The following is a 16,476-nucleotide window of genomic DNA, read 5'->3' as shown; positions in this document are numbered from 1 at the left end:
TATTAATGTTTTAACTTGGAAGAGTTCAGAAATCAATATTTGGTGGAATATCCCTGATTTTCAATCACAGCTTTCATGCCTCTTGAGCATGCTCTCCACCAGTCTTTCACATTGCTGTTGGGTGACTTTATGCCACTCCTGGCACAATAATTCAAGCAGCTCGGCTTTGTTTGATGGCTTGTGGCCATCCATCTTCCTCTTGATCACATTCCAGAGGTTTTCAGTGGGGTTGATTTTGGATTACTTTGTTCGTGGCTTGATTCATGCATCCTTCACAAAGACGAATCTGCCCGATTCCAGCCTTGCTGAAGCACCCCCAAATCATCACCGATCCTCCACTTGGTCGTCTAATGGTTAGATGGAGACCTGGAGAGGCCTTCAAGCCACAGTCTCGCACCCGCTGTGAAATTTGTTGGAGGATCAGTGATGATCTGGGGGTGCTTCAGCAAGGCTGGAATCGGGCAGATTCGTCTTTGTGAATCAAGCCACGTACAATGTTATGCTGGAAGAAAACTTGCTTCCTTCTGCTCTGACATTGTTCCCCAACTCTGAGGATTGTTTTTTTCATCAGGACAATGCTCCGTACTACACAGCCAGGTCAATCAAGGTGTGGATGGAGGACCACCGGATCAAGACCCTGTCATGGTCAGCCCAATCTCCAGACCTGAACCCCATTGAAAACCTCTGGAATGTGATCAAGAGGAAGATGGATGGCCACAAGCCATCAAACAAAGCCGAGCTGCTTGAATTGTTGCACCAGGAGTGGCATAAGGTCACCCAACAGCAATGTGAAAGACTGGTGGAGAGCATGCCAAGGCACATGAAATCTGTGATTGAAATTCAAGGTTATTCCACCAAATATTGAGTTCTGAAGTCTTCCTAAGTTAAAACATTAATATTGTGTTGCTTAAAAATGAATATGAACTTGTTTTCTTTGAATTATTCGAGGTCAGAGGTCTTTGTTATTTTGACCAGTTGTTATTTTATGCAAAATAAATACTCTAAATGACCATATTTTTATTTGGAATTTGGGAAAAATGTTGTCAGTATTTAATAGTATAAAACTAAAATGTTCATTTTAAACACATACCTATAAATAGTAAATTGACGAAACTGATAATTTTTCAGTGGTCTCTTAATTTTTTTCCAGAGCTGTATATGATAATGAAACCATGCTTAAAAGACTGAACCTTCTCATAATTTCTCCATAAACCTCAACACTACAAATGTCTTTTTTTTTTTTTTTTTTTTTGCCTTTTCTGATCTTCCATGCTGTTCTGTGCTGATGGCTATCAACACGTCACATAAAATTGCAAAATAAACTGCATAGTCATATAAATGCTACTTTGAGCCATTTTTCTTTGTAGTGTAAATGGCTAAAATATGTAGTTTCAACATAGAGATCGATTGATTTCTGCTACTTTATCCATTTTTTCTTCAGTTGAAGATGCTTTATGGATTTACTAGGCTAATTGTCTGGTGTCTTGCACCAAATCTTTTATGACTTGAGAAGTTATAACTAGTTCCCCGAAATCTCTCTCGCTCCACCCCCATTGCTCTATACTTCATTTCCCATCATGCTCTCTTAAAAAAAAAAAAGACTTTTTTTTTTCACCGAAAGTACTGAATTCAGAAGTTGGTTAGTTCACTGAAGCGAACGACGTGTTGATTTTTCCGTATTTATTCGATTCAACTCTCGTTTATCCTAAAAATAGGAAAATAAAACGAATCGACTATTTTATGTATTTGAATCACTATGCCGCCTCGTAAGCAGGAGTACGGCGTTAAACAATCGAGCGGGACGAGAAGCGGATCACTGATCCACATCAGACCGCCTGTGAGCGCGATCTCCCTGCGTCGACACTCCGCCGTCGTGCCTTCGGTGCTGACGTTCGCCGTTATCGTGGCATCCGGAGGCCTGTTGCTTATGATAGAGAAGGGAATGCTCAACAGCGTGGAGACTCCGCCGCCACGGGCCAACGGGAGGAAAGTGGACCTCCGAGCCAGGAATAATGCCCCAGCTGTGGACGTGGAGTCTCAGGTAATATAGTCGAACAAGTTTGTTACGTAGTAAAAAATATTACACTTTTGGGAAGCCAGAACTGTTGCGAAGAGTTGAATAATATTGCAGGTGTGTAACAGATCTCCTATGAGTTTGGCGAGGCTTTGCATCAGGGAAGTTGATAACTTGGCTGTCTCAAGAACCCAGACAACATTTTGGTCATTATAGGCGGGTGGAATTTGTTCTGTTGCTGTCTAGATGGGTAGCTCACTCGGTTTTGAGATATGTCTTTATAGCGAAATACATGGTCTTTAAAAACTTGCCTCAAAGTGCATTTTTTGTGTGTGAACTATATTAATTTTCCAACAAGTGTTAAACTTGAATGCTTGTAAAACATGTTAAAAAAATGTGTATGCGTAAATTAAATGTTTATAATATATAATACAGGTCCTTCTCAAAAAATTAGCATATTGTGATAAAGTTCATTATTTTCCATAATGTAATGATAAAAATTAAACTTTCATATATTTTAGATTCATTGCACACCAACTGAAATATTTCAGGTCTTTTATTGTTTTAATACTGATGATTTTGGCATACAGCTCATGAAAACCCAAAATTCCTATCTCAAAAAATTAGCATATTTCATCCGACCAATAAAAGAAGTGTTTTTAATACAAAAAAAAGTCAACCTTCCAATAATTATGTTCAGTTATGCACTCAATACTTGGTCGGGAATCCTTTTGCAGAAATGACTGCTTCAATGCGGCGTGGCATGGAGGCAATCAGCCTGTGGCACTGCTGAGGTGTTATGGAGGCCCAGGATGCTTCGATAGCGGCCTTAAGCTCATCCAGAGTGTTGGGTCTTGCGTCTCTCAACTTTCTCTTCACAATATCCCACAGATTCTCTATGGGGTTCAGGTCAGGAGAGTTGGCAGGCCAATTGAGCACAGTAATACCATGGTCAGTAAACCATTTACCAGTGGTTTTGGCACTGTGAGCAGGTGCCAGGTCGTGCTGAAAAATGAAATCTTCATCTCCATAAAGCTTTTCAGCAGATGGAAGCATGAAGTGCTCCAAAATCTCCTGATAGCTAGCTGCATTGACCCTGCCCTTGATAAAACACAGTGGACCAACACCAGCAGCTGACATGGCACCCCAGACCATCACTGACTGTGGGTACTTGACCCTGGACTTCAGGCATTTTGGCATTTCCTTCTCCCCAGTCTTCCTCCAGACTCTGGCTCCTTGATTTCCGAATGACATGCAAAATTTGCTTTCATCCGAAAAAAGTACTTTGGACCACTGAGCAACAGTCCAGTGCTGCTTCTCTGTAGCCCAGGTCAGGCACTTCTGCCACTGTTTCTGGTTCAAAAGTGGCTTGACCTTGGGAATGCGGCACCTGTAGCCCATTTCCTGCACACGCCTGTGCACGGTGGCTCTGGATGTTTCTACTCCAGACTCCTTCTCCACAATCTTCCTCAGGGTCCGGTCACCTCTTCTCGTTGTGCAGCGTTTTTTGCCACACTTTTTCCTTCCCACAGACTTCCCACTGAGGTGCCTTGATACAGCACTCTGGGAACAGCCTATTTGTTCAGAAATTTCTTTCTGTGTCTTACCCTCTTGCTTGAGGGTGTCAACGATGGCCTTCTGGACAGCAGTCAGGTCGGCAGTCTTACCCATGATTGCGGTGTTGAGTAATGAAACAAGCTGGGAGTTTTTAAAAGCCTCAGGAATCTTTTGCAGGTGTTTAGAGTTAATTAGTTGATTCAGATGATTAGGTTAATAGCTCGTTTAGAGACCCTTTTCATGATATGCTAATTTTTTGAGATAGGAATTTTGGGTTTTCATGAGCTGTATGCCAAAATCATCAGTATTAAAACAATAAAAGACCTGAAATATTTCAGTTGGTGTGCAATGAATCTAAAATATATGAAAGTTTAATTTTTATCATTACATTATGGAAAATAATGAACTTTATCACAATATGCTAATTTTTTGAGACGGACCTGTACATATTTATTATAAACATACAGATAGACAAACATGCATCCAGCCGTGTAGTATCGTCCCAAATGGAACACTTAGGCTGAGTTCAGAACGACATACTCCCTCTACTATAACGCAGGAGCAAGAGTAGTATAGGTAGTATGCCATTTGAACTCGGCATACTCGGTTTTTTACTACACTGAACCATTCGCTGTTTAACAGCTGACGGAAGTAATGTTTTACAATCATGCGATTGAAGAAGTGCATCATCCTGTTCTCATAGTACACTTCTTTCTGCATTTTCAGTGTTGATGTACTGCTCGCATTTACACTTAACAAAATGACTTAGAATAATGCAGAAGCATGCGGTTTGGGACGCAACTTAGGTCAGACAATAAAACAATTATAATGGGAATGAAATTCCCAATTTTGTTGTTGAAAAGGGGGAGGGAAAGAAATTATTTATTGAAACAAAAAAATTAAACCAAAATATTTCAATTTTAATTACACTTCAAATGAAATAAAAATATAATTTAAATAGTGAAGTGGTAAAAAAAAATCTTTTATAACCACCTTGCAAAATCCAAGCATGTGATCCAACTTAAAAATCACTATGACAACAGGTGAAAAAAAATACCAATAAAAATCAGATCATAATACAATACAATTGTAAATATAAACATAATAATTGAAAAATAAACCATGACCTCTAGAAAGTTTAACACAATTTTTTATTTCATAAAACAGTTACAACTGTGATTTTCGGGGTCTAAATTTAATGTTCCACAATATTTTTTAGAGTTTGGACATGTACTTTATAACTACCTGCTGGTAGAATCTCCAAACTGCAAATGTAGGAACTGAACTCTGTAGTTGCGCTGAAAACAGACATACTTCTGAAACATCTTGGGGCAAGGACATATTTCTAAGGAAAATAGCAAATTGCAGTTTGCACCAGTTCATTAACATACAATAATACACCCACGGTTTGCGTGCATCCACAGTTTTCCTGACCAGCCACTGGGTGGCGCCATGATGATTCTAATTGCCTGTTTTTTATTGTATTTTTTTTATTTCTGGTCTGGAGATGCCAAGAAAAAACTGCCAAAAAAAGCGATCTAGAGGAGAATATCAACCATTTAAGTGTTACTTGAATAAAAATGAATTTCAGGCTCAACTTGAACAGCCGTTGTTGGCTGTCATAATGCCGAATAATTAATGAAAGCAATGTAGCCTTTGACCATCGTGTCATGTCATCTCCACACTCAGGTGAGACACTGTATATAAACGTAATTCCTTAAGCATTGCATTACCCACTAAGAATATTGGTTGATGCGAGTGAAAACACTGGAGACAGGAAATTGAAAACTGTCAAATCGTGGAAAACTTCCACGTTCAGGAAAAAGGTGGATACACCAACGGATAGTGCAAACACCCCCACTCATGTCCACTTGTGCTTTGCAGTTGAAAATTGTGCTTAGTATTAGCACTCTCACAAAAATTGGATTTCAAGTAGTGCAAGGTTGCAGTGTGTAGTGCTTTGTGCACTCTTGAAAATAGAGCCCACTATCCAAATATCTTGTTTCTTGGGTATTGATGGTTTAAGTTAAAATTGGCATGTGGAAAACATATGAGGGAACAGAGAAACTCAACATTTTTCATACCAGAATATATTAAACAGGTGGAAACCTTGAGGCCAAGGTATGAAATGGAAAGCTTATGCTTTCACGTTAGGATCCCTGTTGTATTCTTCAAAGAACATATAAGATTACAATGACATGGTTTTTCAACTACCTCAGAGTCTCTATCTCTGATAATGAAGAAACAAATCTAGAGTTTTGGTTATCAGAATTGAAAGTGAGTTGACAATGAGCGTGCTCTCATGCTGATAAATTTAAATACCTTTTTACCTGATATATTCACATAGTTTGCATACATTTGTTTTGTTGTTGTATAAGCAAGCGTCTTTAGGATGATTCACAAATTAAGATTAAGTGTTGGAAACAAAGACATTTGGGGTGCGTCTCAGTCAGCTCCCTAGGTCCCCCATGTCGTGAATCAGAATATCGTGAACACGAATTGGGGCACTGCTCAGTGTGTTGGTCCACTTTGGGACGCTTATGACTCATTATGGTTCACTTGCGACACAATTACGAGCTCAAGCATTAAAACACAGCTAGTAATCAACAACATCACTGTATGAATGTCACTGTTGTGCATGATCATTTTAGATATTTATACGTACAGTGTTATAATGAAAGATAAAGGACCTAAATAAATAAAGAAAAATATAGTGTGTCTTATAGATTATTTTAACTTTCTTCTAACAATTCTGTTTAAAAGATTATTTCCCTTTCATGGTCATTATGGATAAAATAAGGCTTCAATTTCATTGTTTTACATTTGTGCTCTTCTTCTAATGGTTTTAACAATGTCAGAAGACATGACGGTATGTTACCAGTAAAGTAACATACTGAGCAACGATTCTCCCTGGTTTTTACGGTGCATTCTGATTTTTTTTTAGGAACAAATGTTTCAGTGCACTGCCCGACTCCGTGTTCAGTGCACTGAAAAATAGTTAGCTATGTGTGTAAATGTTTTTATTGTTTTTGGATGTGGGCAGTGGTGGCTCAGTGGTTGAGGCTCAGGGTTACTGACCAGAAGGTTGGGGGGTTCAAGCCCCAGCACCACCAAGATGCCACTGTTGGGCCCTTGAGCAAGTCACTTAACTCCAGGTTGCTCCGGGGGGATTGTCCCTGTAATAAGTGCACTGTAAGTCACTTTGGATAAAAGCGCCTGCCAAATGCGTAAATGTAAATGGATGTAAATTATATTTATAGTGGGCTGACAGTTGGGACAAACCTGATTTCTGTGCTAAAGTTCTCATTGAAAAATTTAAAGGGATAGTTCACCCAAAAATTTTAATTCTCTCATCATTTACTCACCCACACTATCATGTAGCTTCTGAAGACATTGATTTAACCACTGGATTGTGTGGTTAAATGTGTGGTTGTGACTTATGTGATTTTTTTTGTTTGTTTTTTGAGCTTCCTAGTTTTGGCACCAATTATATGGACCAAAATAGTCCTGAAAGTCTTCTAAAAATCTTTAAGTTCAGCAGTTGACATGCAGTATTTCACAACTGGAATGACATGAGGGCGAGTAATGATGAGAGAATTTTCATTTTTGGGTGAACTATCCCTTTCAGTCTTATGTTATCATATATCTCGAAGAATATGTTGGAACACATCATTCCACAAAATGGCTTAAAAGAGAGGAACATTTTATTTCCATATACATTTGTATATATTTATACTTATTTTAAACACATTATTATATATACACACACACACACAACACAGCTTTAGTTGAATTGCAATTGAGTGTTTTTTTAGTGCATCACTAATACAGACATTTGCCTTCCTGCCCACAGATTTTACAGGAGATCCGTAACCGCACCATAAGATCAATGTGTGGTCAGAACAACATGCCTCACAATGTCTGGTCCCTCAGTCCCCTGCAGAGGAAAACTCTCCTCCAGCACATACTAGTGAATGATGAGCATCGTTTCCTGTACTGCTATGTACCCAAAGTAGCCTGCTCCAACTGGAAACGTGTGCTGAAAGTACTGAGTGGTGCTCTGGTTAATGTGGACGTCAAAGTGAAGATGGATCATCGTGCGGACTTGCTCTTCCTTTCCGACTTTTCACCCGAAGAGATACGTTATCGACTACGGCACTATTTTAAATTCCTGTTCGTACGGGAGCCAATGGCCCGCCTGCTTTCTGCCTATCGCAACAAGTTTGGCGAAATTGAGGCATACCAGCGTAAATATGGAGCAGAGATCATACGACGTTATAGAAAAGGCTATGCAAAGGATGAAAAGATAGCAGGAAATGATGTGTCATTTACAGAGTTTGTTCGTTATTTGTTAGATGAAGATCCTGAGCGCATGAACGAACACTGGATGCCCATCTACAACCTGTGCCAACCCTGTGCCATAGAATACAATTTCATAGGCTCATATGAAAGGCTGGAGAGTGATGCGGCATATGTGTTGGAACGTGTTGGGGTGCCACAACAAGTACGTTTTCCTGAACGACAAACATGGTACAAACCTGTTACAAAAGAAACGCTGCATTATTATTTATGCACTGTGCCACAGAAATTTCTCAAAGAACTCCTGCCCAAGTATATATTAGACTTTTCTCTGTTTGGCTATCCTTTGCCCAACACAACCACTGAATACTGTAGGCATTAGCAAAGCTGTTTTTTTTGGGGGGTGTAACATTTAATGTCAATATTTTTAATAATTATTACTTTTTTTTTTTCTGTACAAAATTTAAATAAAAAAAGCCTCAGTACAGTGTATTTGAGAGCTATTTAAGTTTACACCACTATTTAAAATGGGAAGTACTCGATCAAATACTTTGTGTTCATGAGATGCAGTGGTATGTCCTTGAGTTGGGCATATAATTTAAAACATTGTGCTGTGCGCAAGAATATCATGGGAGTTTTATATCAGTAAGCACAAGCTTTTATCAATTTTCAATGTCAATGCAATAATAGTTTACATTTAGGCTATTTTTTATATATATTTTTTAACCATTTTATTAAATATAATTTTTACTTAAATCTTTTGATTGTCTAGATATTTAATAATTGATATTTAGGCTTTCACCCTTACTAATGAGATAAGTGGGATTCTAATTCAAATTTATGGTCATTCAGAAAGAGTTCTTCTGGTGCTGCATTTGATCTTTCTACAAAATTAAACATGAAGCTTATAGAGCAAGGTGAGAGTCTTCAAGTAACTTTTTAGGGCGTAACTATCTGTATGTAATGAAATTGAGTTTCATACGACAAAATAAACTAAGCGAAAAAAGAAACGTCATTTTTTTCAGGACATTGTATTTTAAAAATAATTTTGTAAAAATCCAAATAGCTTTACACATCTTAATTGTAAAATAGGTTTTCCATGCTTGTTCAATGAACCATAAACAATTAATGAACATGCACCTGTGGATTGGTTTTTAAGAAACTAACAGCTTACAGATGGTAGGCAATTAAGGTCACAGTTATAAAACTAAAGAAACCGTTCTACTGACTCTAAAAAAACACCAAAAGATAGATGCCCAGGGTCTCTGCTCAGCTGCGTGAATGTGCTTTAGGCATGCTGTATTGGAGGCATGAGGACTGCAGATGTGGCCAGGGCAATAAATTGCAATGTCCGTACTGTGAGACACCTAAAACCGCACTACAGGGAGACAGGAAGGTCAGCTGATCCACCTCGCAGTGGCAGACCACGTGTAACAACACCTGCACAGGAACGGTACATCCGAAGATCACACCTGCTGGACAGGTACAGGAGGGCAACAACAACTGCCTGATTTACACCAGGAATGCACAATCCCTCCATCAGTGCTCAGACTGTCCGTATAGGCTGAGAGAGGCTGGACTGAGGGCTTGTAGGCCTGTTGTAAGGCTGGTCCTTAACAGACATAATCACAACAATGTTGCCTATGGGCACAAAAGCCCATTCACTGGACCAGACAGGACTGGCAAAAAGTGATCTTACCTGACGGGGTGATGGTCGGACTAGCGTTTATCGTTGAAGGAATGAGTGTTACACTGAGGCCTGTACTCTGGAGCGGGATCCATTTGAAGGTGGAGGGTCCGTCATGGTCTGGGGCAATGTGTCATGACCCTCCAGCATGACAATGCCATCAGCCATACTGCTCGTTCTGTGCGTGATTTCCAGTAAGACAGGAATGTCAGTGTTCTGCCATGGCCAGCAAAGACCCGTGATCTCAATCCCACATCTGGGACCTGTTGGAGCAGAGGGTGAGGACTAGGGCCATTCCCCCCCAGAAATGCAAGTGCCTTGTTGGAAAAGTGGGGTAACATCTCACAGCAAGAACTGGCAAATCTGGTGCAGGACATGAGGAGATGCACGACAGTGGCCAGATACTGACCTTTTTTTTTTTTTTTCCTCATTTATTCTGGTAATTGTTTTTTCCCTAACCAATGATACAGACTGAGAATAGATTATATTTATTGTGTAAGAACAAAGACAAAAACAGGCTAATGCTGATTAAAATTACAAGTACATTTTATGAAGATAATGCTGAGTGATGCTTGACTGTGCAAAACTCACTGCCACAATGTTGCAATGCAGTTGCTTCGATGTGTGTTTTTAAGCAGGTTGCTAAGCAGTTGCTAGGGTGTTCTTGAACCCAAGTCAAATCCCCCTCCCAATTACTGACGATATGGCTTCATCATTTCTGGAATGTTTCACCTGTTTGAACAATGCCGGCCATGCAAACATTGCAAGTCTGACCACTCAGAAAAGTAATGGCACACGTCTCAACAATAAGCCACATTATTCAAGGTGTTATTTATGTCCTTAGCAAACACCAGAGCATGAGCTGCACTTCAAAATGTAATACTTAATGTTGAGATGTGTTTAGTTCTCTAAACATGAGCAATAGTAATAGTGATGCTTGCCTAAGCAAACACCAATTATTTAATAGAACAAGTGTTTGTGACATTAAAGGGATAGTTCACCCAAAGGTGAAACTTCTCTCATCATTTACTCACCCTCATGCTATCCCAGATGTATATGATTTTATTTCTTCTGCAGAACACAAATAATAATTTTTAGAAGAATATCTCCACTTTGTAGGCCCATACAATGCAAGTGAATGTGGGTACTAAAATTTTGAAGCTCCAAAATCACAAGGGAAGCATAAAAGTAATCCATATGACTCCAGTGGATTAATTAATGTCTTCTGAAGTGAAACGATGTGTGGGTGAATAAAAAATGTAAGTCCTTTTTTTTTTTACTATGAATTCTTCTCCCTGCCTAGTAGGTGGCGATATGCACGAAAATGCTAATCACCAATAACAAAAGAAGAAAGCGAACGTGGTGATTTATAGTAAAAATGGACTGAAATATTTACCGGTTTCTCACCACACCTACCATAACGCTTCTTTAGATGGATTCTTAACACTGGAGTTAGATGGATTATTTTTATGCTGTTTTTATGTGCATTTTGGAGCTTCAAAGTTTTGGATCCTGTTGACTTGCATTGTATGGACCTACAGAGCTTAAACATTCTTCTACAAATATTTGTTTGTGCTCTGCAGAAGAAAGAAATTCATACACATTTGGTATAGCATGAGGGGGAGTAAATGAGAGAATTTTCATTTTTGGGTAATTTATCCCTTTAGCACAGCTCTTAGTATTATGGCCATATCAACTTTTTGAAAACTTTGATCTTCACATTTGACCGAAGAATTTCGTAATACTTTCATTGCCAAATGCTCATTTCAATATCCATGCATGCTTTAGGTCACAGACTCTTTAGTTTAATCTGCTTAAAAAGTCTGCAATGTAAAGATATGATATGATATTAAATACATGAAGTGCTAAGTTGCCTTGTTTTTCCATTCAAAAGTAACAAAATATGAAAACCGACAATACTAACACGTAACATGGGCCACAACCACTGCAATACAATTGTTTCAAGTTATTAAAAACATAATTAGACAAATGATTGCCTGGCTTTGATGGCGTAACTGTACTTATGTAAATAAATATACAAGTTCTTCTCCTTTAGAAGCCCAAGAAAGGATAGTCAGAATTGAGGCATTTCTGGCACGACACAAGGTTTATTTAAGATTGTATAAACACAAGAATCTTCCAAGAGACATTCAGGGGCTGTCTTGACAGTGCAAATGTGACAGGCTTCTCTCTCTCTCTCTCTCTCTCTCGAGGTATTATGACCCATGTGATAAGCCTTCGTTTTGTAGTCCTTAAAGCTCACACTTCTGATAAAATGGAAGATAATTGGAGGTTGCTTAAAAACAAATGTACATTCAATGAAATTAGGCCTGTCAGTCGATTTATTATTTTTTACATTTATAAAATTAACAATTACAAATCGCATATTAATATTTGTTTAGAAAAGAGGCCAAATTGAGATCATTTAAAGATATTATTGTGATAAAGGATTATTTCAAAGACAAACGCTGCTTTAGATGTCAATATTGTTTTATTTGCATATCAGTGTGCATAAGCTTATCACTGGTCTACAGGCCACAGCAATCCATGCAACAATTGATTTTGCACATTCCATTTGTGCAGTTTTTTAAATAGTGGGTCTAGGTACAAATCAGTCTGATGTATTTTTTTTTTTTTGTTTAATATGTAATAGTAAAATCTAATTAGGTTGCAGTGGATGATAATATGGCAGACTCACTTTTCTAGCGTCTGGTCTATAGAGCGCCTTGGAGAAACGGGTGAGGCCTTTCATTGACAAACATTTAACATGTCACTGCTACAAAAGATCATTTAAAAGGATTGTTCATCCAAAAATGACAATTCTGTCATTTAATCACCCAAATGTTGTTCGAACCCTGTATGACATTCTTCATTTGAATGCCAAAGATGATGTTAGGCAGAGTGTTAGAAAATGACAGCCTCAGACACCATCAGGGTTCCCAATCTTATCAAGGCTCAATTTTCCAGATTTTATGCACCTAACAATTTAAGCAAAACACATGCATCCATTTAAATTGAGCTTTTATTTTGACGTTTCTGTGTGCATTGCAAAATTCCAGGTTTTCCAGGATACGTGGGGATCCTGACCGTTCACTTTCATTTCCATTCAATGACAGTGAACATCTTTTGTGCCTCACGGAAGAAGGAAAGTCATATAGGTTTAGAACAACATAAGGGTGAGTAATTAATGATCATTTGGGGGTGAACTATACCTTTAAAAGGACATTTATGTTGGAAAGAGAAAAAAAAATGTCCAGGGTGCTCAAGGAGTTCAAAAAAGTATATGAAGGTGCTCTTTGGGGTCGAGAGTTCAATGTCATGTAGAAAAAGGAAATCCAAGGCACTCTTCTTAGGAAAATAAAGAAGCCTTTATTGGACTGGCTATATCATGATAGAAAAAATAATTAAAACATGTGGGGGAAAAGATACAACCCACGTGTAACAGCACAAACAGCCTTCTTCAGGGTATATTTTCCAAACAAACAATTTCCTCTTTTATAGATGCTAATTGGAAACACCTGGATGACAAATAGCCTGCACATACAGAGAAGGTCCACTGGGAGGTGGTTACAACAAAAAAAAAAAAAAAAAACAATCACAGAAAAGGGCTGAAATCTATTTCTTCATTTAAACCACGATATACTGTGGCCTGTAATTCATATATATAAAAAGTTTCTCTCTGTAGAAGTAATTTATGTTGGGACATTTAGGACATTTATGTTGCTTTTATATCAGTTGTATGTTGTATCATATTTATTTTGGGTGAACTATCCCTTTAAGATGTCCTTATGATGTCTGTTTGTTCCACACTGTTATCAGTGTTCACCACGGCAACTGCCCAGTTCCACTAGGCAACACAATCTTGTAACCGCTTGTTTGGAGGAAACCATCATTTATTTGACTCTTTATACACTCTTATAAAAGGACAAAGCACTCTATGCTTGCCAAAATGCTTGAGCCCAATTTATGCAGGTCCCCTTTATAAGACTCAAGACAACAAATATAAAATGCAAAATGTATAAAAATGTATAGTGTAATTTGCTTTATAAACAGATATATAAAATTATACCACACACTGCTTTCAATTCAGAATTTTTTTTTCTTTCATAACATGCAATTCACCAGAGGCCAGATGTGTATGCTTGATCATCAGTGCAATATATAAGTCTCTATGTCAGCTACAAACAAACATGCAGTTTCCTCCCCTCAAAATGATTGTGTGGGACTTGTTTCCTTGACAAATTTGTCTGTAAATGTATCAGTTTCCAAATTAACCCTCCCCTGCTTTCTCTGTCCTGCACACTGCTTATTTGACCTCTTCTTGCACTTCCACATTAGATGTTTTGGACAGTTTTTGGAGCATCTATTTACATTCTTCTTATTTGTAAATTATTTCTCCCTCTTTAAAACAGCCTGTATCCTGTCCCTTTTTTTTTTTTTGGCAGCTGAACTTCTAAGCTGCTCTTACATATTTACTTGAAGTATCCCTGATATTTTAAGTAATGTTTACCTATAAAAGTATCTTTGCATAATTTACTTTATATAGAGTATATATATATATATATATATATATATACACTCACCTAAAGGATTATTAGGAACACCATACTAATACTGTGTTTGACTCCCTTTTGCCTTCAGAACTGCCTTAATTCTACGTGGCATTGATTCAACAAGGTGCTGAAAGCATTCTTTAGAAATGTTGGCCCATATTGATAGGATAGCATCTTGCAGTTGATGGAGATTTGTGGGATGCACATCCAGGGCACAAGCTCCGTTCCACCACATCCCAAAGATGCTCTATTGGGTTGAGATCTGGTGACTGTGGGGGCCATTTTAGTACAGTGAACTCATTGTCATATTCAAGAAACCAATTTGAAATGATTCGAGCTTTGTGACATGGTGCATTATCCTGCTGGAAGTAGCCATCAGAGGATGGGTACATGGTGGCCATAAAGGGATGGACATGGTCAGAAACAATGCTCAGGTAGGCCGTGGCATTTAAATGATGCCCAATTGGCACTAAGGGGCCTAAAGTGTGCCAAGAAAACATCCCCCACACCATTACACCACCACCACCAGCCTGCACAGTGGTAACAAGGCATGATGGATCCATGTTTTCATTCTGTTTACGCCAAATTCTGACTCTACCATCTGAATGTCTCAACAGAAATCGAGACTCATCAGACCAGGCAACATTTTTCCAGCCTTCAACTGTCCAATTTTGGTGAGCTCTTGCAAATTGTAGCCTATTTTTCCTATTTGTAGTGGAGATGAGTGGTACCGGTGGGGTCTTCTGCTGTTGTAGCCCATCCGCCTCAAGGTTGTGCGTGTTGTGGCTTCACAAATGCTTTGCTGCATACCTCGGTTGTAGCAGTGGTTATTTCAGGCAAAGTTGCTCTTCTATCAGCTTGAATCAGTCGGCCCATTCTCCTCTGACCTCTAGCATCAACAAGGCATTTTCGCCCACAGGACTGCCGCATACTGGATGTTTTTCCCTTTTCACACCATTCTTTGTAAACCCTAGAAATGGTTGTGCGTGAAAATCCCAGTAACTGAGCAGATTGTGAAATACTCAGACCGGCCCGTCTGGCACCAACAACCATGCCACGCTCAAAATTGCTTAAATCACCTTTCTTTCCCATTCTGATATTCAGTTTGGAGTTCAGGAGATTGTCTTGACCAGGACCACATCCTTAAATGCATTGAAGCACCTGCCATGTGATTGGTTGATTAGATAATTGCATTAATGAGAAATTGAACAGGTGTTCCTAATAATCATTTAGGTGAGTGTATATACACACAAAGTTTGGAACAATGTACAGGTTTTGCTCTTATGGAAAGCAATAGTTACTTTTATTCACCAAAGTGGCATTCAACTGATCACAATGTATAGTCATAGTATATATATATTACGGTCATGGAAAAGTGTATATATATATATATATATATATATATATATATATATATATATATATATATATACACTCACCTAAAGGATTATTAGGAACACCTGTTCAATTTCTCATTAATGCAATTATCTAATCAACCAATCACATGGCAGTTGCTTCAATGCATTTAGGGGTGTGGTCCTGGTCAAGACAATCTCCTGAACTCCAAACTGAATGTCAGAATGGGAAAGAAAGGTGATTTAAGCAATTTTGAGCGTGGCATGGTTGTTGGTGCCAGACGGGCCGGTCTGTGTATTTCACAATCTGCTCAGTTACTGGGATTTTCACGCACAACCATTTCTAGGGTTTACAAAGAATGGTGTGAAAAGGGAAAACATCCAGTATGCGGCAGTCCTGTGGGCGAAAATGATGCTAGAGGTCAGAGGAGAATGGGCCGACTGATTCAAGCTGATAGAAGAGCAACTTTGCCTGAAATAACCACTCGTTACAACTGAGGTATGCAGCAAAGCATTTGTGAAGCCACAACATGCACAACCTTGAGGCGGATGGGCTACAACAGCAGAAGACCCCACCGGGTACCACTCATCTCCACTACAAATAGGAAAAAGAGGCTACAATTTGCAAGAGCTCACCAAAATTGGACAGTTTTGATGAGTCTCGATTTCTGTTGAGACATTCAGATGGTAGAGTCAGAATTTGGCATAAACAGAATGAGAACATGGATACATCATGCCTTGTTACCACTGCGCAGGCTGGTGGTGGTGGTGTAATGTGTGGGGGATGTTTTCTTGGCACACTTTAGGCCCCTTAGTGCCAATTGGGCATCGTTTAAATGCCACGGCCTACCTGAGCATTGTTTCTGACCATGTCCATCCCTTTATGGCCACCATGTACCCATCCTCTGATGGCTACTTCCAGCAGGATAATGCACCATGTCACAAAGCTCGAATCATTTCAAATTGGTTTCTTGAACATGACAATGAGTTCACTGTACTAAAATGGCCCCT

The 16,476-nt window shown here is 38.8% G+C and overlaps 1 protein-coding gene across 1 annotated transcript; it reads left to right on the top strand.

Moving 5' to 3' along the window:
- Positions 1–1,629: 1,629 nt before the first annotated feature.
- On the top strand, positions 1,630–13,114 carry LOC127623684 (carbohydrate sulfotransferase 14). The gene is made up of 2 exons (XM_052098130.1): positions 1,630–2,041; positions 7,425–13,114. Exons 1-2 carry the CDS (start codon positions 1,757–1,759, stop codon positions 8,250–8,252), a joined length of 1,113 nt encoding a protein of 370 aa, XP_051954090.1. The 5' UTR covers positions 1,630–1,756; the 3' UTR covers positions 8,253–13,114.
- The last annotated feature ends 3,362 nt before the right edge of the window (positions 13,115–16,476 follow it).

The sequence above is a fragment of the Xyrauchen texanus genome, chromosome 30 (assembly GCF_025860055.1).
Source record: "Xyrauchen texanus isolate HMW12.3.18 chromosome 30, RBS_HiC_50CHRs, whole genome shotgun sequence".
Lineage (NCBI taxonomy): Eukaryota > Metazoa > Chordata > Actinopteri > Cypriniformes > Catostomidae > Xyrauchen > Xyrauchen texanus.
The sequence above is the reverse complement of the archived record's forward strand: the minus strand, read 5'-3'. Positions and strand labels throughout refer to the sequence as shown.

Excerpts from the sequence above, each read along its gene's own strand:
- LOC127623684 (XM_052098130.1), top strand. The coding sequence starts at position 1,757 with ATGCCGCCTCGTAAGCAGGAGTACGGCGTTAAACAATCGAGCGGGACG. Across the intron at positions 2,042-7,424 it reads CTGTGGACGTGGAGTCTCAG|ATTTTACAGGAGATCCGTAA; the intron begins GTAATATAGTCG and ends TCCTGCCCACAG.